This window comes from Pholcus phalangioides, unplaced genomic scaffold (assembly GCF_987345545.1).
Source record: "Pholcus phalangioides strain wild (caught in Gottingen) unplaced genomic scaffold, Ppha-v1.0 ptg000013l_1, whole genome shotgun sequence".
Classification (NCBI taxonomy): Eukaryota; Metazoa; Arthropoda; class Arachnida; order Araneae; family Pholcidae; genus Pholcus; species Pholcus phalangioides.
In genome coordinates this window covers 23,312,884-23,334,984 of record NW_028301606.1, presented here as the reverse complement: position 1 = coordinate 23,334,984, position 22,101 = coordinate 23,312,884, and the positions used below count along the sequence as shown (strand labels likewise).

Genomic DNA, 22,101 nt, shown 5'->3' with positions numbered 1-22,101 from the left:
TTTTGCTGGCAGTATGTTATATTCAAATTATTTTTAGGATAAGAGAGCATTTTTGATGTTATATCTACAGTTTATGTTTTAAGTGGGGAATGTAATAATAGAGGTAAAAATATAAAGAAGTGAATGGGACAAAAATAGAGGATTACAAACCGTACGTTATATCTACGATTTATGTTATATCCGGGATACGTTATAAGTGTACTCGACTGCATTTTTGTAGGTGGATAAACATTTCACTGAATTTATCTTCTAGGAATATCATGGGCGGAGATAAGGGCCCCCCCCCCCAGCGTCACAAGTGGAGTCGACTGATCTAATGTATATATGTATATATGAGCTGACATCATCATCATCATCATCATCGTGCCGCCCCCCCCCCCAGCAATAATGACCTTGCCCCCCTCCCAGACTTCCAAGTCTATCTCCGCCTATGAGGAATATTCTTGTCACAAAAGAATAATGGCAAGAAAACAAAACAAGTCCCTTCTCTGGAATGTAAAATGAAAATTTCTTGCAACTTCAACAATAATTCAGAATAAATGAAAAGGAACTTGCAAAAGAAATAGAAGTATTCAGTCATCTTTGAATACAGTTGTACAAAGGACTAACATAAATAAAAATAAATAAATCTATAAATAAAACCCTCTAATGGCAGAAAATCTTGAAAAGAAATTTAAAATCATGCTTTCTTCTTTTATCTTCAAAAGAATATTATCAGAATTCTCAAAATTCAAGTTAATGCAACGTTATCTACTCATGACTTTTGTTTTTTACAAATTCAATATAAAAGCCATATTTTTAAAAATTCACTTCCATGATTATTTCTCAGGTATTTTGTATATCTGGATTAATTAAAAAAAAATTCAAAAAGGGAAATGAAAACATTAAATTTTTGAGCATGTTGGGGGAGTTGCATTTATACAATGTTTTGACAGTCTCTTGAACATGGTATAAACCAGTGGTTCTCAACCTGGGGTCATATGGCTTCCCTTGCAGTCGAGATATTCTAAGGGAAGAGAGATCACACGGGTCAAAATCAGATGAAAGGGGAGCCACGACAAGCAGTGAAGTAGACCACAGAGAGCTACCAAGAAATAAATATTAAAGTTAAATGTAGTGTGAAAAAAATATGACTACTTCAGAACCAAGCAGAGTTGTCCATTCAAAAATGGTCATCTTAAACCATGGGCCTATGTGGACATACTACAACTTTCAAATGTAAGTACGCAAATTTTTAAGCTGTTACTTCCAGCCAAGTATGGGGGGTCTCAGAACATCACTTTGCCCAGACACCTACGATGTCAAATTGGCTATGCATAAAACCCCCTAAAAAGGAAGCTCACTGAACTTCTGCCTAGGGTAGGCGTAGACCTAGGGCGATGAGTTGGGTTTGATTTATTGTGTTGGTTCATTGGATTGTCCCATATTTTACAAGCGAATATTTTTTCTAATACTTTGGCTCTTGGGAGGGATGATGACTCACCTTCTGGATTCCTTCCTAGCCCAGGGTTCCAGAAATTGATCTTATTTATACATTTTTTGTATTAATAAATTTAATTTTGATTAAATTCAGTTCACTGAGTAGAAAGGGTCTTGCTCTTGGATGAGGGTAGGGCCTAAAAAAGGGAAGCAACGAGAAGAAAATATGGTCAAAGAAGGTTCATGGGCTAAAAAAAGGTTGAGAAACAGTGTTATAAACGAGATAATACTGATTTCATAAGAAATTATGAGTAATAAAGAAAATTATAATTTTAAAGATTTGATGGTCAATTTAATGATGTGGTGACAGATATTGCAGATATTACCAAGTAAAAGTAATTTCTTTTAATAATTTTTTAAGTTAAAAACTAAACTCTGTGTTTTACATGCATAAATAAAATTTAAATGCAGAATAGTAAATAATGAAAAAAAGAAATTGAAAAATTTTAAAAATGGGAGTAATTTTAACATAACGAAGAATCAGAATACCTAATTGGCAAATCACAAAATTTGAAGCAGAGTCTTTCAACTTCTTATAACGATCTTCAAGTGAATCAAACAAACTGAAAAATAATAATAATTAGGCTATGGGCTAAAGAGCATATTAATATGCATATCTTATGTATTATTTCATCGTACAATCATAAACTTTGCTTCTAAACAAAAATGTTGTGCATATTTGAAAATATGTAAAGGAAGTTTTGATATGTGAAGGAATTTTTTATGTGTAAGAAAGAAAAAGACATTTATGAAAAAATAATTCAAAACTATCTCATTTGGAGTTTCTCAGTGTTAGATCAGTGTTTCTCCAACCTTTTTGATGTTGCTGACCCCCTGTATTGGAGGTCAATGCACTGCTGATCCCCTGAGGTGCCTATTAATGATCCACGGACCCCCCCCCCCTAGCGTCCGAAGGTCAATTCTGACCCAGTAAAAGAATATTTTCTGGTTCCTTTTGTAAAAAGAATAATTGTAGTTGATATGTTATATTACTTGAATGTTCATAATATTTTCATAGTTTTGGCACAGTCACCCTTGCTTTATTATCCAAAATTATTTTTCAACTACAGGAATTATAATCTCCAGCATTAATTTTAATCCCTCCCTTCCCTCTTATTTTTTAACTTTTCGAATGTTTTCAATGACATTACTTCTTCACCAAAAGATCTACATAAAGGACACACTAGTGTTATTAATTGTTCATATTCTAAAAGTAGAAATTTGCCGTAGACATTCACAGATTAATCTTTATTCTGTGTTTTTGAAAATATTTTAGAATCAGTTGATTCTTTCTAAATTCCTTGTATAAATATTAACTTGATCTATTGTGGCTGTATAATTTGATAAAATTACATTATGATACACACATATATGCATGGTAAGTAGCTGATCAGCTGAGTTGGGAATTTTTTTAGTTTTGATATGTTTGTACTTAAGTTGTGAAAAATAAATTTCTTATTCTGATGTTTTCATTTTTGAGATTGTCTCGAGAACCCCCTAGTTCATTAATGTGACCCCCGGGGGACACAACCCACACTTTGGGAATGCCCAACGAGGTGGCTGAGAAACTGCATTCATCTCAGCTATAAGAGATTTTCTTGATACTAAGATTTTGGGCTAATAGAATGCAATGAACGTACCTTGGTTTGCTATCTTGTGTGAATTCAAGGCCTGTAAATTCGGTATCAAGAGCTATAAAAATTAAATAAATAAGAGAAAGGAATCGTAAGTCAAGTTCTCATACAATATCAAATCCAATTATGCGAGATATCTAGCTTCAGTATAAACTCATTAAACTATGCTGACACTTTGTGATACTGTGTTGAAAGATCAATCACACACAGTTTTTATTCAATTTTGAAAATACATATAAGTGTTCACTCATCAAATGCAATTTATTTCCATCTTCAGAATCAAATCATAAATCTTTAACAGCTTTTACCATAAGGCTATGTATCCATAAAGTGCAAAAAGTAAGCATGATGAAAAATTAAAATTCTATATAGCAGTGGTTTCTAATCGTTTTACTACTGTAAATGCACCTCATAAACATTCCTCTGCTAAATGGTACATACCAGAAAGAGGTATGTATGTGTATATATATGTTGTGGCAATGATCTAAGACATCCTCTAACAGCCACCTCTGAACAATAGTAATCTCCAAATAACAGCCACATTTCGGTGAAACCGAACATGTCTCATGGATTAAACATTTGGTGGTAACCTCCAAACAACAGCTACTTAGACATGGAGTCAGAAAAGAATACACATATCACACTATGAGGAAAATAATTTTCAAGCTGATTTTTAAGGGAGTTTATTTCCCTCCCTCCCCCCCCCCCAATAAGCCTGTTCGTAACATTGGCTCAAGTATATCCAATACCCTTATTGTGTTTCCATTTTTCAAGTTTTATAAAAGAACTTTTATAGTGTAATCCTGGCCTAAAGATGAAACATTGTTGCTTATTGGTTGAAAACTTGAAATTCAGGTTTTTTAACCTATCAGAAAAGATGTTTCATCTTTAGGTCATAAAAATCTGAGCCTTTATTATACAGGGTGATTCAAAACTCAACGTACAATTTTTTAGGGGAGGTAGAAAGCACAAAAACAAACCACAATCACATAGGAATATACGACACGAAACCCTAATCGATCAGCTGGAGGATAAACAAAGATGCAGAAATGACTAATGACAAGCCAATGATGGCAGGAAAAATTCTTTATTTAGCGATTCTTTACATGAGGACAGTACATGTACAAGTTAAGTTTCACAAGTAATCAAAGTTCTTACCATCCAGTTATGCAAGCTTCATAACGGCAACGCATTGATTGTCGAACCCTTTCAAAAATACTTGGCATTTCTCTGAATGTTTGCAGCTGCAAACAGATTCTTGCAACGACGTCAGTGTCAGAGTCAATGGGCATCTCATAAACTGTGGCTTTATGGCTTTCAGGGTCCCTCACAAGAAATCCAGGCTAAATAAATTGGGTGATCATGGTGGTTATGGGAACGGTCCACCAGGATAACAGAACCTCAAGCGTGCATAACTGCATGGATGGGAAGAACTTTGAGTATTTGTTGTCAAACTTAACATGTACATTACGTACCATGTAAATTATTGCTAAATAAAGAGTTTTTCCAGCCATAATTGGCTTGTCATTTCTACATCTTCATTCATCCTCCAAGGGTATGGAGGGGTATCAGGTTGGGTTTCTGGTCACATATTCTTATATGATTCTGTTCTGTTTTTGTGTTTTCCAGCTCCCCTAAAAATTTGTTTTGAGTTTTGAATCACCCTGTGCATTATAATATAATAAATTATATATTCATCATAATCAATTTTTTTTTTTTTGCAGAAATAAAACAGCCATTACCAATAGTGACCACATTTTCACAGTCCCATTACTGGTTCGTTGTCTGGAGGTTTTCCAGTATTTATGTTGCTAGTACAACTCTTGTTTTGTGTCATACTGATGATGGTCTCTGACTGCACCATTAGTGCTGTGGTTGAGTGGTCATAGTGACAGACTTGCAACGTGAGGTCCCGGATTCACACCCCACTAGCGAAACAGCGGTAGCAGACAGACTGAAATTAGTTTTCTGCTGTTTCCATCTCTGAGGCATGAACGTGGGCCACTGGAAATTCAAAACATGACACTAGATATGCACTCAGACTGTTAGGTACCTACACACGCACTTCCGGCACAACTCAATTGGTAGTAAATTACCAATGACAATAGACCCGAGTTGTGCTTGGTTTGAATGAATGAATGTCTGCAATGTTGTATTTTTGAACTTGTGTGTCATTTCATTTTCATCACTCAGTGGAGCTGCTACTTATTCTGCTCGCAGTCCTGCTTCGACATCAATTTATTTCCCATTGTTTTTATGGTGTTAAGCTGCTTCTGTTTGGGTCACAAACTCTGCGGAAATTATTTTTCCGGTAAGTTTTATTTTGCATTGTCGTGATTTTTTTGTAATTGGTTAGTACCAGTGTACCGTGTGTCAAATTCTGTGGTTTTTTAAGAACATGCAGGTGCCAGTTGGATTATTTCGGCAGAAAGCATAACTGCAGTAGAGAAAGGAGGATGCAACCTGAGGTCTGTGCATGCAATAAGGGTAATTAAACTCTGTTTTAACCATAGGCAGAGAAGATGTGGGGGATGGGACACAATAATGAAAGCTTTGAAGTATGATGATGCCAATCATATACCAGCCCCATCGTTGACGCTGGGCGGTTGGGGGAGTATCTCCGCCCATGGTTTTCATCAAGTGATTGATTAGATGTTATAAAATACAAACTGTATATGCTTTACTTAGATAAAAAGAATTAAATTGTATCATTACATCCACTATTCACATTAGATCATAATCAATAAAAACAAATAAAAATCTGAGTTAACCAATGAAAGAAGCATTCTTTATAGACTGTTGTATCGATGGTAACATTTGGTTGAAATTTGATTTCAAAACTTCAACCATCTTGGGAATACAACCACTGATCTCAACTGAAACTTGTAGCTACCATCCAAGTGAAATTTCACAAGTAAACAAAAACACAATCCGGACGGCCTTAACCATGAAACCTGGTTTTTATCCCAAAGTTATTAAAAGTTATTTCATACACTTTTCCGAATATTTAGATATATTCACTGCAAAATATAAAAAATAATCCATCGAATTTTATTCGGGAAAAAACTATTTTTATCGAAAATTCAAGCATTTAATATAATAAAATTTATCAAAATCTCGATATGTATTTTTCTGAGTGTTTTTGGCAACACCGTTCTTCCGGATGGGAAGATGGTCGCTGTTTGTTGACTACTACGGGCGATGTATATTTCAATTTCGATGAGAAAGCCACGTGAGATTCGTCGATTTTCCAGAGAAATGAACGTGTAGATAAAAAATTTCGGTGTCGCCGATCCGTAAACAAGCGTTGCCGTATCCTTTCAGCGATGCATATTGCATCATCACCTTGCTTTAAAAAGTACGATCAACGAGTTGAACTTTGTTTATATCATCACTACTTTCAACCCTTAAGCTCTCATTTCCTGTTTTCTCGTTGATCCGCACTTTTTTTTTATCAGCTCGCTCTTTATTTAGCAATTCGTAACATAATCACAAACATTTGTGTTCACGACTTTGTTTTAGTCATTATTTAACATTTTCTTCCTTAGATTTCTCATATTGTTTATACGCTATTTTTTTAATTCAGTAAAAAAATTTGTGCGGTAACATCACGAAAAAATTGATTTTGAAGAACTTCACTGTAGCTGAAGCTTCGTGAGAAGACAGTGTATAATGCAGGGATTCCCAAGTTTTTTACGTTTGTGGCACCCCTGTGCTCAATGCCAAGGCGATTCGGCGGCACCCATCAAACTGCTATGAAATATTGATTGGTAATCTCGGCCCCCGTTATTATTCTCAGTATGATTTAACTCTTTACATATTCTGTGGCACTCCCCCATTCTCTCCTGTGGGAATTATTAATGCAATGACTAGCGTACCATTTGAAAATTTGATGTATTGATAACACAAAATTCTTGTGCTTTTAAAATTACTTTTTTTTAAATGATATTCGGTGTAATGTAAAATTCATAGTTTTTTGGAGGTTTTTAGGCTGGCATGACAAAGTTTTTCGGTGTTTCATTCTTATGAATTGCAAATGTTTTCAAGAAATGTTATGAAGATTTCTTAAAAGCATTCGCCAACCATGCAAATGAAATGCAGAAAAAAAATATAAAAACTTTGTCGTGCCAGTCAAAAACTATGAATTTTAAAATTACATGATGGTCACGAAAGGCTTGTTAATATTCAGTGTGTTACACAGGGTTTGACAAACCCTACATCGCCATGGCGATGAAAAAAAATTAATATTTCAGCCTAAAATTTTTTGCCTATCATTACTAGCTTGATTTCATTTTCCTGTATTAAATACATTCAATACAAACCTCTGGTTAACCCCGCACTAAAGAAATAAAGATAGACATTTTCAAAACACTTGAAATTTCACATCCTGTCGATGAGATTTCAAGTTGAAATTTTTTCCAACTGCGACTACCTACAACTAAGGTTCTACCCTATTGAATTTTTCATCTTCCAGATCTGCTGTACTACATGTCTTACACGCCACATTACATTAATGAAGGGGCATCGGGTGGAGCCTCTCCAACATCACAATCGTTGCAGCAACAACAACAGCAACAATCAAATAACGTAGAGCCATTGCCACCAAGAGCAAATGATGGACCAAAAACACTCCAGGAAGCTGAATGGTATTGGGGAGACATAACAAGGTATATGAATTAGCCTGTTTGATTTATTGAGAGAATTATTTTAAAATTGACACATCTGACTTGCCGGTACTCTCTATTCTGTTATAACCATACCACGTATTTTCGACATGAAAAAATTGATGCATATGGCTTGTTTCTGCCTGCACGCCCTTTTTTTTAAAAAAAATTATGAATATTTCAGAGAAAGAAATTATTTAATATAAACAGGAGGCATAAATTTAAAGAAAATTTGCCAAGAAAAAAAATGTGCTTAGCAGTATGGAAAAGTACAGACTTACCTGAATATGAATAAGTTAGCAACATATAGCATGCCTGACTTTAAAAAAATCATATATTGTATCTAGTACTTTGTTAGACTTAGACCTTGTTAGCATGAATTAAAACACATTTGCACGAGTGATTTAATGGATTAAGTGATTTAGTACTTACCTAAATTTTTGGCATCAAGTAGGTCTACTCTTAACTGTAATAAGTTCAATAGGCCTAGGTTCTCTGTTCAGCTTGGGTAGAGATGGTTAATTTAGATCTTTAAATAATTACTCCTCTCATCATAATTGGGTTTTTTTTCAAGTAAGATGCAATTAAAGAAAATTTTTAAGGTTTTTGACTCATGTTTCCTTGCAAGAGAAAAATCGGTAAGACAAATAAATAAGTAAGAAAATCTGCACATTTACCTCTTTTCTCCTGAGGAGTAAGAGTATTTTGTCAGTGGAAACTTTTACCTCGACTTAAAATAATAGGAAAAGCACTGAACTCCCTCTCCTTTCTCATTACAGTTGTTTCTCACCAAGATCGTTATAACAGGAAAATACCTTGAATTTGTAATATGTGTGTGTATATACACTTTTATGTATAAGAAGAAATCATATAATTTTTTTGTCTAATTTTCAGGGAAGAAGTAAGTGAAAAACTTAAGGACATGCCTGATGGAACATTCCTTGTCCGTGATGCATCTAGCAAAGGTTCTGGGGAGTACACCCTTACTCTCAGGTAAGCTTCAAATAAAATTACAATTTTATCATGAAAAAATCAAAATTTTGCCTGGTTTTAACTTATATAAAAAATTCACACATTTTTAAGACAAATAAAATTTTCATTGGTTGACGCGTTTCAGCTCTACAATGGAGAGCTATCATCAAGACTTTGTGTTTAGAAATCACACAAGTGAGTCATTGAATGGGTGATGTTTGTTTGGTCGTCTGGAGAGTTTGCCTTTGTATTTTCTGAGGCAGAGTGGTCTTTGGATATGCTATCTGTTGCAAAGTGTTGACAATTTGGTCTCGACTGAGGTTAATAAAGCCTGTCCAAGCTGATGAAATAGGTGGTGTGTTCCTTCCATCATTAACAAGGAAATCCTGGCAAGTTCTGATGAAGTATTCCTCTAGAAAATTTAGTTCAGAATTAAGTGTTGCTTTTTTAAAAACCGATGTTTTCTCAAAATCAAAATTATGTGAAAGCAGCCAACAGTGTTGGGCATTAGCCAAACTATTTGTCTGTCCCTTCTCAACATGCTTTTGGTGTCCTCGAACACCAAAAGTCTTAAAAGCGTGTCAATTTTTTTGTATAAAATTACAGTTGCATTATTATATTGTTGTATTAATACTGCAACTAGATAACTAATTGATTTTAAATGTTTTGAGAAAAACATGTTTCAACACTCAATGAAAAGTGCATTTAATATTATGTTACATAAAAATAAACAGGAATAACTTCGCTCGTGGTACAGATTTCCTCTAGTTGTGACATATTGAAGTGCATCCTAAGGAACTTAATCTTTTTGTACTTACCTAAGTCATAAATTTTTGAGTTATCAAGTTGTAATATTGAGGCTAGGATATGTAGGTATTTGCATGTTGAAGGTAAAAAGCACCATGTTCCTACAAGGAAATTTTTTCAGGAGAGCCGTTTTAAGATTTTTTTAGTAGGTCTTTCTATGGAGCTTGCTGGTTTTACAAAATGGATATCTCAGTTATTTATTGAAATAGGACTTTACCTATACCTAATGTAATGTAACTATGACATATATGTGAGATATCATATTCATATTTCTAGGCATAATTTTCTTTTTCATCTTGGATTTCAGTAAATTATAAAAAAATTCAAATAGGCTTCTTAGAAAAAAAAAATAATAAAAAAGGGAACGTCCTAGGAAAACAGGTAATATAGTTACCCTATGCAATCCAAAAAATCCTTTGTTTGTATAACATGTTTTCTTCGGTGCAAAATATTTAATCATGTGATAAACTACAGATTTTTCAAGCCTGAGAATTGGCACCTGTGGTGTTAGTTAAACAATCCCCCTGCAGTTATACAAAAGAAAGGGAATAAAAAAAGACCCACTTTTCTTACCAGACGCGGGTGTATAGGAATATCTATATCCCCCCCCCTAAAGAGAAATTCGAATATGATAATATTGCATTCAATAAATGTGTTGAAAATTACTTGTATCAATGTTTTTGATTAAATTACGAATTTAAGAAAACTTCAGACTAGGAAACGGAAAAAAAACTCAGAGCATTTTTTTTTCAAAAATGTCGGGACGGAGAAAATCGGGACTGTCTTGGTAAGTATGGGACAAATGCAGGTCATATGGTCACCCTAGCCACAGCAATTTGAAAAATCCCCTCTCCCAACAGCGAGCTCTAGATCTGCCCCTGCTCCTTACACTGTACTATATTGCCTGAAGTGTTTCTTTATGGAATAGAAAAGTCTGTCACAAATAAAACAGAGTTTCTCGCTCTAAGAAAAAAATGATGATCCCTGATATTATTCTAGGCCTGATAAACTTTTGGGTTGCATGAATACACTAGATGTTTATATTTTGCCTGCTGTGAAGTTTAAAATTCGGCTCAGATTGTGTGTGCGCGTGACGTCTGGATTGACCTGTTGGTCTACAGACTAACATTGAATTTAACTAAAGCAGTACATCTATTATTGTATAAGAAAATAATTATTTTTATGTAGAAAAACCATTCATATTTCTTAGTCAGGGTCAGCACTGCCGATCATCATTGCGCCAAATTACAACAATATTTCATTTGACGAATAAATAAAAGGTCGAATTCGCCAAATCACGAGTGTCCATTCGACCTCTTGATGGTCAAAGCGGCCATTCGACTCATGCAAAAATAAGAAAGTGAAATTTTTGTTGACCAATTGCGAGCAATGTTCTTTGACTTTTGCCATGGTTCCAGAGGAGGGGGGTTGACAGTGGCAATCAACTTCGTCTGGAAGTGCGACTAGTTGACCACACCCCAAAGAGCCTACATGCAAAAAACATCCTATTGTCTCGACGATAGTCCTTCCCTCAGTATGATGAACCTCATTAAAACACCATTGCCCAACAGAGTGGATGTAAAAAATTCTAACAGTGTTTCTGTTACTAGTCCCACCAGGCAACAATTCAATTTTGAAAATTCGTTTGAATTGTGGGCAGCCAAAACATTGTGGGGAATTCTTGAAAATTAAAATATTTTTTGTACTGTAATTTACATTTTATATTAATTTTTTATTTATTTTTCCATCTTGAACTTGATATAAATTGTTTTGGAATCTGCATTTTATGACGTAACAGTTTGGATAAGATTCTCTCTCATTTGGCTACAACTTTTTCCAACTGATTAGCCAAATCACTACAATTGATAAAAAGCTGGGGGAACTCTGTGCACAGTAGAACTTGGTTAATTCGACGAGTTAATTTTTACGAGTTTCCCTTGAGTTTTCTATCTAATTTAATGTTAAAATTTATTTAATTCAAACTTTTTTAGAATTTTTTTGGATAATTTGAAGTTGGAGGGGGAAAATCATGATTTTTGCATTAGCAAATTTAGTTTGGAAAAATTCTACAAGAAGTCAGACTTTGCTTTTGTCAACCAAGTTGATAAGCAACAAATCGAAAGACCAATAAAAGTTTGAAAATTCTAGTTTTTTTTTGGTAATTTCATGCCCATTTTAGCATTGTTCAGCTGGAATGCATCGAGACTGTGACTGTATTTGTATTTATTAACCTTTACAGAAATGTTCATATGAAGGTCAGGGTCTTTTCCAAAGGTTGAAATTCAATGTTATGAAATGTACACTGAACTTGTTTGCTTTCTAAATTACATAATTTTTAACATTAATATTTTAGGAAAGGGGGCAGCAATCGATTAATTAAAATTTGCCACAGAAATGGAAAATATGGATTTAGTGAACCATTGAAATTCAACTCGGTCGTGGAATTGATCAACTACCATTGTAATGTATCCCTTGTACAGTATAACAGGACTTTAGATGTCAAGCTTTTGTATCCAGTCTCTCGGTTTCATCAAGTGAGTTTTTTTAGTACATTTTCATTAATTTTCTCATTCACATTTTTAAATGATTAATGGCGATAAAAAATTGTTTCCCATATTTTTTGTGCACTCAAAGTGTTAAATATCATAACTGATACAGTGATAAAAGCATATTTTTGGATAAAAATTTATCTTATATGCAGGCAAATATTGTATGCTGTGATATCTTTCATTTCTCTGTGATTATTTTAAGTTCCATTTTGTTAATTCCCATATATTTTTGCAGCCTGAAGATGAAGATGAAGAGGAAAATATCACAGATGTTGAAAAAGTTGCAGAGAGACTTCTAACTGTGAACAGGAACTACTTGCAGAAAACTAAGTCATACGATCAGTTCCATGAAGATCACAGTGAGACATCTAAGGAGATACAACTCAAACGACAGGCTTTAGATGCTTTTAATGAGACTATCAAGTTATTTAAAGAACAAATTGCACTTCTAGAGGATAAAAGATCTCTTGCATCGCCATGTGAAGCAAAGTTGTAAGTTTTCAATACCATATTTTATATTTTCTCAAAACTTTTGCCAAAGGGTAGAAAACAGATTAATATCAACTTTGATTTTAGTGAAATTTGTTGTAAAATTTCAAGATTCTTTCGGTATAATTTAGTCTTCACGAGTTATTTTGACATTTTTTATGCTTTGCGCATTAGATTAAAATTAGACACTTTTATAGTTCCTTTGAAAACAAGTGATTTTTTTTTCAAAACGTCTTAGTCTATATATTCTAATTTTTTCATGAAGAAACCAATTACAGTGATTTGTAATTACTTTTGTGTGTGTGTGATGGGGAGTATTTATTCATTTTATCTAGTAATACTGATTGTGTCTCATATGTTATGGTCCAGTGTTAACCAAAAAAATGATTTTGGAGGCTAATTTCACTCCTCTCCAGAACTTTAAGGGTAATTTTATATTATGTGGTGTATTTTTTTTAATGGAAAACAGAAAAATATAACTATTAAAAAAAATTACCTAAAATTTGAAGGAGTATTTTCACTCCTCAACTAAATTTGGTGGGGGGGGGGGGAGTAAAATTGAATTTTGATTCTTGCTTATTGGTGAACACTGTTATGGCCTTATTCCAAAGTCTCAGCACTTCACAAAGTGAGCAGTCACTTTGCACATTGCCTAGACCCAAAGGTGCCGACATGAAAACATTGAGGGGGCTAAATGTGTTGCCAGTCATCCAGTATATACGAGACTCTAACCCATATGCAGAAGGGAAGGGTAGTATTGCATAGTATATTTATTATTACTGGACAGGGGGCTCATTCCTCAGTTTCCGGTGCCTTTGCCCAGACCTAAAAGACGAGTAACTTTGGACATGAACTGAAACAATCATATATGTGTGTGTATATATATATATATATATACACATACATAGAGTCAGACCTCATTATAATGCTCCATTGTAGTGCCAACCCTGCTATGCGTCACAAATTTTCAGTTTACAAATCTTCCATATCAGGATTATAATGTAAAAAAACCTGCTTTAGCACACCAACTCATTATAACAATATCTAACTATTTGGATGTGTACAAAGTCTGTGTCATTTTCCAAAAATTTTCACATTTTCTTCTCCCATTATTTTGCTTTTTTTTTTGAAAGGAGTTGAGGATTTATTCTTTTCATCCCCTCTGTTATTATCGGTCAGCATAACAACAGTTTAGAGTAAATGACTTGGAAAATAAAGAATGCTGTGGTCGGGACCTTAGAAAGCAAAATGTTTTCAAAGTGCATGTTTGTTATGTTACTCACTGGTCATTACATTTCAAGTGCTATCATCTCCCTCTATTTGCTCCATTCAATCATGTCAATAGGAGTTGTTCTTTCAATACATGAAAAACAGAAAATTTGGGATTATCAAACAAACATGATTGAAAAAAAAGTAATGCGCTATTATTTCCCTTTGTCTATTTTCCTTTTCACTTATAAAATGTGTTGCTAAGTTTATGCAGAATTAATATAATTTGAAAGGTAAGTGTGTATGTTTTTCAGTTATGTTTTATATTAAGAAATATTTAAATAACTTACTAATATACAGTTTACAAGTTTAAAAATTTTCACAACTTAAAATTGAGTGCGTATAAAATAGGTTGTTGTATTGGTGGAGTAACACCAAAGCCTCCTAGATAGACTAGCATAGCTGCCAAGTCTCCCTAATTTTCCAGGAGTCTCCCGAATTTTAGCTTCATCTCTCAACCTCCCGAAAAATTCTTAAATCTCCCTAATTTTTATGAAAATCACAAAAAATCCCTAATTGTACCTAAACCTTCCTTACTTCATTTTAAATGAATCAGCGCTTCTGAAAACAATCCCTAAGGAATTTCTTGTGGGGCAAAAAGTCTTTTGCCTCTGTTTTCCCCCTTTCGAAATGACATCACACGTTGTAAATGGGGGGGGGGGGAGAGTAGGAAATTCCTTTTTTAAAAAGTTTTACAAACCCTCTGATGGTAACGAGAACAGTTGTTTGTCTTATCATGCAGGGAAATAGCTTAGCAGCCAATAGTCCTGGATAATAATTGAAGATTAATTAAGACTTCTTGCTTAGCCCCTAAATGTTTTGTAACTGTGTGTAAATATCTTAAATAAAGGAAATTTGAATTTGAAGATTATAGTGATGCGCATGTGGACAAAACTTCCTCTTTCGTTGAAGTTACATATGTTCAATAACAAAACATGAATACTGATAAGAGAAAACATATTTAATCAATTTTAAAGATACTTATTCCGATGAATTTCCTTTCATCAAATGTTCCAGAGAAAAGTAGACTTTTTCTTTTTATATAAGTTGTGTTAAGGACATAAACATCGGTCATGATGTAAAGACTGACATCATCACCCATGTGAAATCAAAAAAACATCAAGCAAGTGTTACAAAAAAGTCATGTGTTCTTCAAAAATTGATGCTTTTTTCCCTTCATCTTCCAATGATTTTGGGGTCATTCGCACAAAATGTTTGTTCACATCGTTTCTGATTGAACAAAATATTTTTTTTAGATCACCATTGAAGTTTAGGCCTCCAATTTCACTTGTTTTTTGCATAGGGATTTTATTCCCAAGGGTTTAACTTCCATGTGTGTAAAATCCCTATTTTATTTGGAAAAATTCCTTTTGTATTCATTAGGGAGTGGTTTTAGTATAAAATATATACGTGTCCATGCGAAAATCTCCCTAATTTTCATTTTCAAAAGTTGGCAGCTATGGACTAGTAGTATCTTGGAAACTTTTTCGGTATCACTAGCAAGTCACTGTGATACAGTAGTTCATAATAAACAAAATGTGAATTTATGTAATAGAGCATCTGAAACTCTATTCCGACCATGGCCCAATATAGTGCCAAACTTGTTATAGCGCCAAAATTCTTTACCACAGATGGTGGTGTTACAGTGAGGTTTGACTGTATTTAGGTATATCTCAGAGTATTGAAAACTGAAACTAAGTTACATTTTTTGGTGGTTTGTTTTTTAAATATTATTAGGTTGTGTGAAAACTACGAGATGCTAAAGTCAAGACTCCAAACAATCAAAGAGAGCAAAAGAAAGCTTGAAAGGGATTTCAAGAGTCAAGTTGCCTACAACAGCTCTTTGGATCGTGAAATGAACAGTTTGAAAGCCGAGATCATTCAGTTGTTTAAACAAAGGGAACAATATCAGTCGTACGTTCTCATTTTTTACCTTTGTATATCTGGTACTTTCTTCAATTTGTTGTCTTGCAAACTTGGTCGATTATCTCTAGAACCACTGTACCGATTTTAATGAAATTTGATATGTACATACATTGATGCAATACAAAACAAATAACCATTCAATAATTGTGTGTAATACACACGCATGATTGTGCGTAACACTCGTTGGAGTAGGAAGGTATGAAACAGGGGTTGCAGAATAAACAAAAAAATGGGTTAATAGGGGGGTATGGTACCCTCTTACAGATATACAGGTCTCGCAGCATGATTTCATACTTGAAATAAGGCAGTTTATCATTTCCTGTGGCAATTGGTCCCACTCGTTCAGCAACGCTGTTTTCATTCCCTGGAGGGGGGTTGTGAGTTGCAATTGCCCTCCCCAGAGCGTCCCAGACATGCTCTATAGGATTAAGGTCTGGAGATCTGGCTGGCCAATCCATCCGGTGAATATTCTCACTCTCTAGAAAATCGTCGAGCAGAAGAGCTCTATGTGGCCTCGCGTTATCGTCCATTAAATTGAACTCAGGGCCAACTGCACCCCTGAAAAATCGAACATAGGGCTCCAAGATCTCATCCCTATACCTCACACCAGTCACAGTGCCTCTTTCAAAGACATGGAGAGGTGTGCGGCCATCCAACATGATGCCTGCCCAGACCATTAAACCTCCTCCGCCATAATGGTCGATTTTGCGGACATTGGAGGGTAGGTAGCGGGTCCCTGGTTCTCTCCATATGAACGTACGGCGAGAATCGTGCTTAGGCTGAACTGGGACTCATCAGTAAAAAGAACGGTCGCCCATTGATCCTTACTCCAATCTCTATGCTCTCTGCACCATGATAAACGGATTCTCCTGTCTGTAGAAGTGAGCAGGTCTTTTTGCAAACAACCCTCTCTCATGAAGTCTTTTGGAAACAGTCACCCTTGATACACGGGTTCCTGTGGCTGCATACAAGTCACGAGAGAGCTGAGAAGCTGTAGCACTCCTGTTATGCCTCGCTATAATCGACAAATGGCGATCTTCTCTGGCCGTCGTGGCTCTTGGAGGACCTTGCGCAGACTTTCTCTTGATGGATTCGGTATCCTGAAACTGTTTCCATAAGTTACACACAACGCTGGGCGTTGAATTGAACTCTCTACAAATCTGGACTTGAGATTGGCCTGCTTTTAGCCTCCCCACAATTTGCCACCTCATTCCATCATCTAAACGTTGGTGGTTACTCATTTTTACTGTTACAATTTGAAATTAACCGATTGCTGCAAAATAACACCAAGAAATTTGCCGAGGTGTGCTAGTGAACGAAATGCGTCTTAACTTACGCTCGCTTATAAAGCCTGTTTCTCTACTGGCTCCGCCTACACACACGTGTACGCTTACGTATTTGACGTACAAGATTTACATTTTTGTCTAGAAGCAGTGGTTTTACATTCAGTTCAGTTCTTTTCATGAAATTCTATAAAATATGCAAATTCTCTTAATTTATTTCACCAGTGTAGTTATAAAAATATATTATGAGATGTTTGATTTAAATCAGCCCACACATGATACATATAATGATGAGAGGGAAAAAATTTATATAATTGAAAAAAAGATGTTTTTCCATTAGTATTGTTACAAAAAATATCATTAGCACAATTTTTGGAGAATCCCTCAAGACAGTAATCTCCTGTTGCCAAACCAGAAGTGTAAAGATAAACACTCAGATCTTCTAGATTCATCCAACACCTCATATGACCTCCACATGGTGGCTCCACAAAACCAGAACAAGAATTCTAGAATTTTTGTCTTGTCTATAAAAATCATGCGATAGCCAGTGTAGTAGTCAGTGTTGTTGACTATCTTCGATGCAAGATTGTGAACAATTGTAAATAGCTGTTTTCTGTGAATAAATCTGCGACATCCTGAAAAATTGCATTATCCTCTGATCATTTCAAGGACTTGTGAAACATTATCCAGAACAGTATGAAACGATATCTAGAGTTGATTGTCCTAAATGTATAGGTAATGTAAGTGGTAATATTTTTACACATATTGTATACTGACTCAAAGCAAGTCTTTGTCTGTCTTTCATGCATATTGGTTCATCAGAAACAAATCTTGCAGTTAATCAAAAAGTTAAAAATTTATTAGAATCCCTTAAATTTAGAACACCGAAAAGAAAATGTTACTGGATAAGCTGCAGATTTCAATTAGCTGCAAAAGCTGAAAATGAACTTTTAAAGCTGTATAAGTTGGGGCTTTATTGCAGGAAATCACTGTAGTTTTGTTTTACAGTGAAATCTCAATTCATTGGTACTCTGCAGACCAAGAAAAAATATCATTGTAGAGGGATTATCATTATATTGAGAGGCAGCAGTTTAATATTAGACTATATGCATTTCCAATGAGACTCTTTGTAGAGAGATTTGTCATTGTAGCAAGGTTTCACTGTATAAATAATTTTTGTGTTCTGTATTTTTTATTGGGTATATTAAGCATTTTTTAAATTTCAATGGCATGCAATAATTGAACTTAACTTTTTAATTGATATATTTTCTTCAGTAACAAATTGTAAATAACAATTGTAAATAATTTATAAAAAAATTATTATTATTTTTTTAATTCCTTTTTACGAAATATAGCATGCTGTTAGCCAAGGGTATCAAAAAAGATAAAGTTAATCAGTTGCTACAAGATTCGTCTTCAGAAGCTCGAAATATAAGGTTTGTATTTGAATTTTTTCAATTAATTTTAACATGCACATGATAGTTGTACCATTTATCTGCTGATCAATTACTTTTATAACATTTGGAAATTTATTCTAGAGACAATTAAATTATTTTTGAATTGTTTTAACAAATGTCGATTTTGTTTAAAAAAAATTTCCTCTTATATTTATGTATTTATGTTTATTTGCAGAGAATCAGGATTCTTCAATGAGGAAGAGCTGTTGCCCCATCAAAATGAATCACTTTGGTTTATGGAAGATTGCTTGAGAAGTGATGCCACACGTATGCTTGCAGGCAAACCAGATGGGACATTTTTAATAAGAAACAGTCGAACTGGACAGTATGCCTTATCAGTTGTGTGAGTTGTTTTTATTTATTTTTTGCTGTAAATTAAAAAAAAAAAAAAAACATTCAAAGTAAAAATTATATGGAGAAGTATTTCTTCTTGCATCTGCTAATGTGTTTGTTCCAAGAACAAGTTTTACATGAATCTGCTTTTTTATCAATGACCTTTTTCTCTTAGCATGGTCTGATTTTGCAGTTAGTGTTTTTCCCATGTTAAAATCATATTTTACTTGTATTGAATTTATATTTTTACATTTCACCTTAAGTTAATATAATCTAAGCATTTCATTGAAGGGGGAAATCAAAATTAAGTAGACTAAGCAATATAAAACCTCTATTGCATTTGTTTTTCATCATAATACATGTTATCAAATTTTATGAAAATGTTTTAAAGTTCTTCAATATTTTTTTGATCTGCTCTCTCTCTAACATTTTAGGGCTGATGGAAAAGTTGGTCACTGCCTTATCAATCGCACAGACAAGGGTTATGGCTTTGCAGAACCTTACAATGTGCACCCAACATTGAAGAGCCTGGTTCTACACTATTCCAAAGTGTCCCTCGAGGAGCACAATGATACATTGAAAGTGACTCTGGCATACCCCATTTTTAGTCTGCAAGGGGACCATTACATTCACATCGCACCAAACAGATCTTGATCACGCTCAGTCAAGTTTCATCAGGGAAAAAAAATACATCAAATGTTTGTTCTGTTTGAAGTTGTGCTGTTTACACACACAGAAAACTTTCAAGTTGTTGTCTTGTTTCAAATAAAATAAGTTTATTGGCTGAAAAACAGGTATATTTCTCAATTTGACAATCCCTAATTTAACGATAAATCAAACAGATTTTTTTAAATTGAGATCTAATTGCATTTCTTTTATGTTTGATGGATACGTATACTTGTTTCTCCAAAATAGTTTAAAAAATAACCAAATCCTTTTAGCTTTAAATTATCATAACCTTCCTGTTTCTTTTGGAAAGGAGAAAGTTCGGACAGCGAAAAAAAGTACTTTGTTGGCTATCCCTCATCTATTGTATGCTTGTAGCCCTTTCATGTACCTTAAGCTACAAGAGCTTAAGGGAAATAAGACCTATTCAAGTACAGATTCATAAGATTTACTGGGACCAGTTATGCTCTACAAATGAAGTTTGACTCAAAAGTTTTTGTTTGTTTGACTGTTTAAAGAAACTAGAGGACAAAACTCCGATCACTGATTAGAGTTGTCATATGGGAAAAAAATAAAAATCACAAAAGATTGCTCTTGTGGGGGGGATCAATAGAAACCAGTTTGCAACATGATTATGTACTTATTGTTTAATTGCAGTTGTTCTGATCTTTAAAAAACCACTTCCTTCTGTCATCTTGCCTTGAAAAATAGGGATATACAGAAATCGGTCAGATTTGCAAATAACATGACTTGGTTTTCTTATGTTATATTTGTACAATGCATTCATACTTGATGCTTTGTTTCCCAATTTCTTTGATTTGAAAATGATAAAAAGTAAGAAGCACTAGGTTGCTGGTGGCAGAAAAAGTGTCAAATATATTTTTTGTTGACAAAATCACAGTAAAAAAAATACATTGTTGATTCCAGTGCAATATTATAATGGAGTATTTGTTAAGTGAGAGGGTGGTATTTCTCATTGTTTTACTCAATAACAAAGAAACGTGTATTTTGAATAGCCATTTAACTCTAATAACTTGTCATGCTTTTGTTTTACAATTTTCAAAGAAAAAAAGTTATGGATTGAATGCACATGAAAAAAAAAGATGTTTGTAATCTTTTATGAACTTGAAGATTTTTATTTGACTTTTGTGCTATAAGCTTAGAAATTTCTATCATGTGCTATGTCAAATTCTAATTATTAAACAGAATCATTCACTTTAATCATTATCAAGTGATTTAAGAAGTGAAGTCATTTAATAACAGAAAAGGTCATTTGTGTGACTAATATAGTTTAAATTAAATAAATTCATTTTATACAAAATATATATATATTCAATGAGATTTGTTTTCTAAATTTTTGTATTTTTTAATTTCATGAGAAAATATCATCAGGAACATTCATTATATGTTGGAATTGTATATGTATATATATATATATATATATATGCTAAAAAAGAACAAAAATTATTTTAAGAAAAAGGAAAACAAATGAATTTTATGAAAGTGAAATCTTATGCAGTAGGTCGTCATCAGGGGTGACGTCATCTTGTATTATATATATGATACAAGATTTTTTTTCTCCACACCTATGTTAGATATCATGAAATCAAAATGTCATGACAGTGATAAAAGCTTGAAATTCATTAGAATTCTGTAGCTATCCATGAAATCAAACTCTTTTTGTTAGATATTGGAGAGATTTCAGCAGTAATACATTTAATCATGAGTAGAAAACATAGGATTTTTTTGTAATTGATTCAATGAAATGTGTTACAAGTTTTTTGATTTATTTTTTCTGTGTGTGTGTCAATGCATATTGCTGTTGATTCATTGACCTTTGCATCAGTCATTCTGCGCACCTATCAGTGTGGTCCTTGTCTTTGCTGTAAGCGCATAATGTTTCAAAACATTTCTGTGAACATAAAATATTCTGTGATAATTTCATTGTTTGTGTTGTAAATATTTTGATTAAAACTCATTTATTATGCCATAATCTGATTTCTTTTTTTTCATTTGTAAAAATAATAGAACAAGCTTCATTGATATTTTTTTCATCATTTGAATTTCATAATATAATTTAACGGTTGAGGGGGTCTAAAGCAACTAGGGATATAAGTGCAATTTTAAGTATATGTGTTTTATATCCTTTGTGCTCTAATTCCCTGAATTGATTCAGGGACTTTATCACATAATGGCATACTGCATAATTCAGAAAAACACATTCAAGAATGTTGACAGGCCCTTTTCAGCATCAGTGAAAATAAATGTACATAAATTTTTCAAGCCATTATCTGAGGATTGTGTCACTCTTTGTACGAAGGTTTCAATAGCTGGCTGATGTGAATATGAATTTAGGAAAGAAAATTAAATTACCACTGCAGGGATTGCCTATGGCGATAGACCGGAGTTGTGCTCAGTTTGAATGAATGAATGCTTCTGCAGAAGATCGAACCCACATCTTCTCTGTTGCCAGGTGAGCTCACAAGACCACTAGGTCATCATATTTGGATAAGTCACCATCTGATGGCCATGTTAGCAATTTCAAGTTAGGTCTGACTGTCCATGTACGGCCC

At 33.9% G+C, this 22,101-nt stretch overlaps 2 protein-coding genes across 2 annotated transcripts in view; one reads left to right on the top strand and one right to left on the bottom strand.

Moving 5' to 3' along the window:
- Positions 1-6,049, bottom strand: part of LOC149078804 (poly(A)-specific ribonuclease PNLDC1-like) — a 60,695-nt gene extending 54,646 nt beyond the window's left edge. The window contains exons 1-3 of the mRNA XM_089240926.1: positions 5,885-6,049; positions 3,120-3,171; positions 1,969-2,042 (exon numbers count right to left, since the gene is read on the bottom strand). Of these exons, the coding sequence (XP_089097052.1) occupies positions 1,969-2,042; positions 3,120-3,171; positions 5,885-5,963 (205 nt within the window). The 5' untranslated portion in view covers positions 5,964-6,049. The remainder of the gene's footprint in view (positions 1-1,968; positions 2,043-3,119; positions 3,172-5,884) is intronic.
- Positions 6,050-6,263: 214 nt separating this feature from the next.
- On the top strand, positions 6,264-21,521 carry LOC149078803 (phosphatidylinositol 3-kinase regulatory subunit gamma-like). The gene is made up of 9 exons (XM_089240925.1): positions 6,264-6,471; positions 7,588-7,780; positions 8,672-8,770; positions 11,910-12,090; positions 12,341-12,597; positions 15,601-15,777; positions 18,428-18,508; positions 18,705-18,872; positions 19,297-21,521. Exons 2-9 carry the CDS (start codon positions 7,602-7,604, stop codon positions 19,514-19,516), a joined length of 1,362 nt encoding a protein of 453 aa, XP_089097051.1. The 5' UTR covers positions 6,264-6,471; positions 7,588-7,601; the 3' UTR covers positions 19,517-21,521.
- Positions 21,522-22,101: the final 580 nt, after the last annotated feature.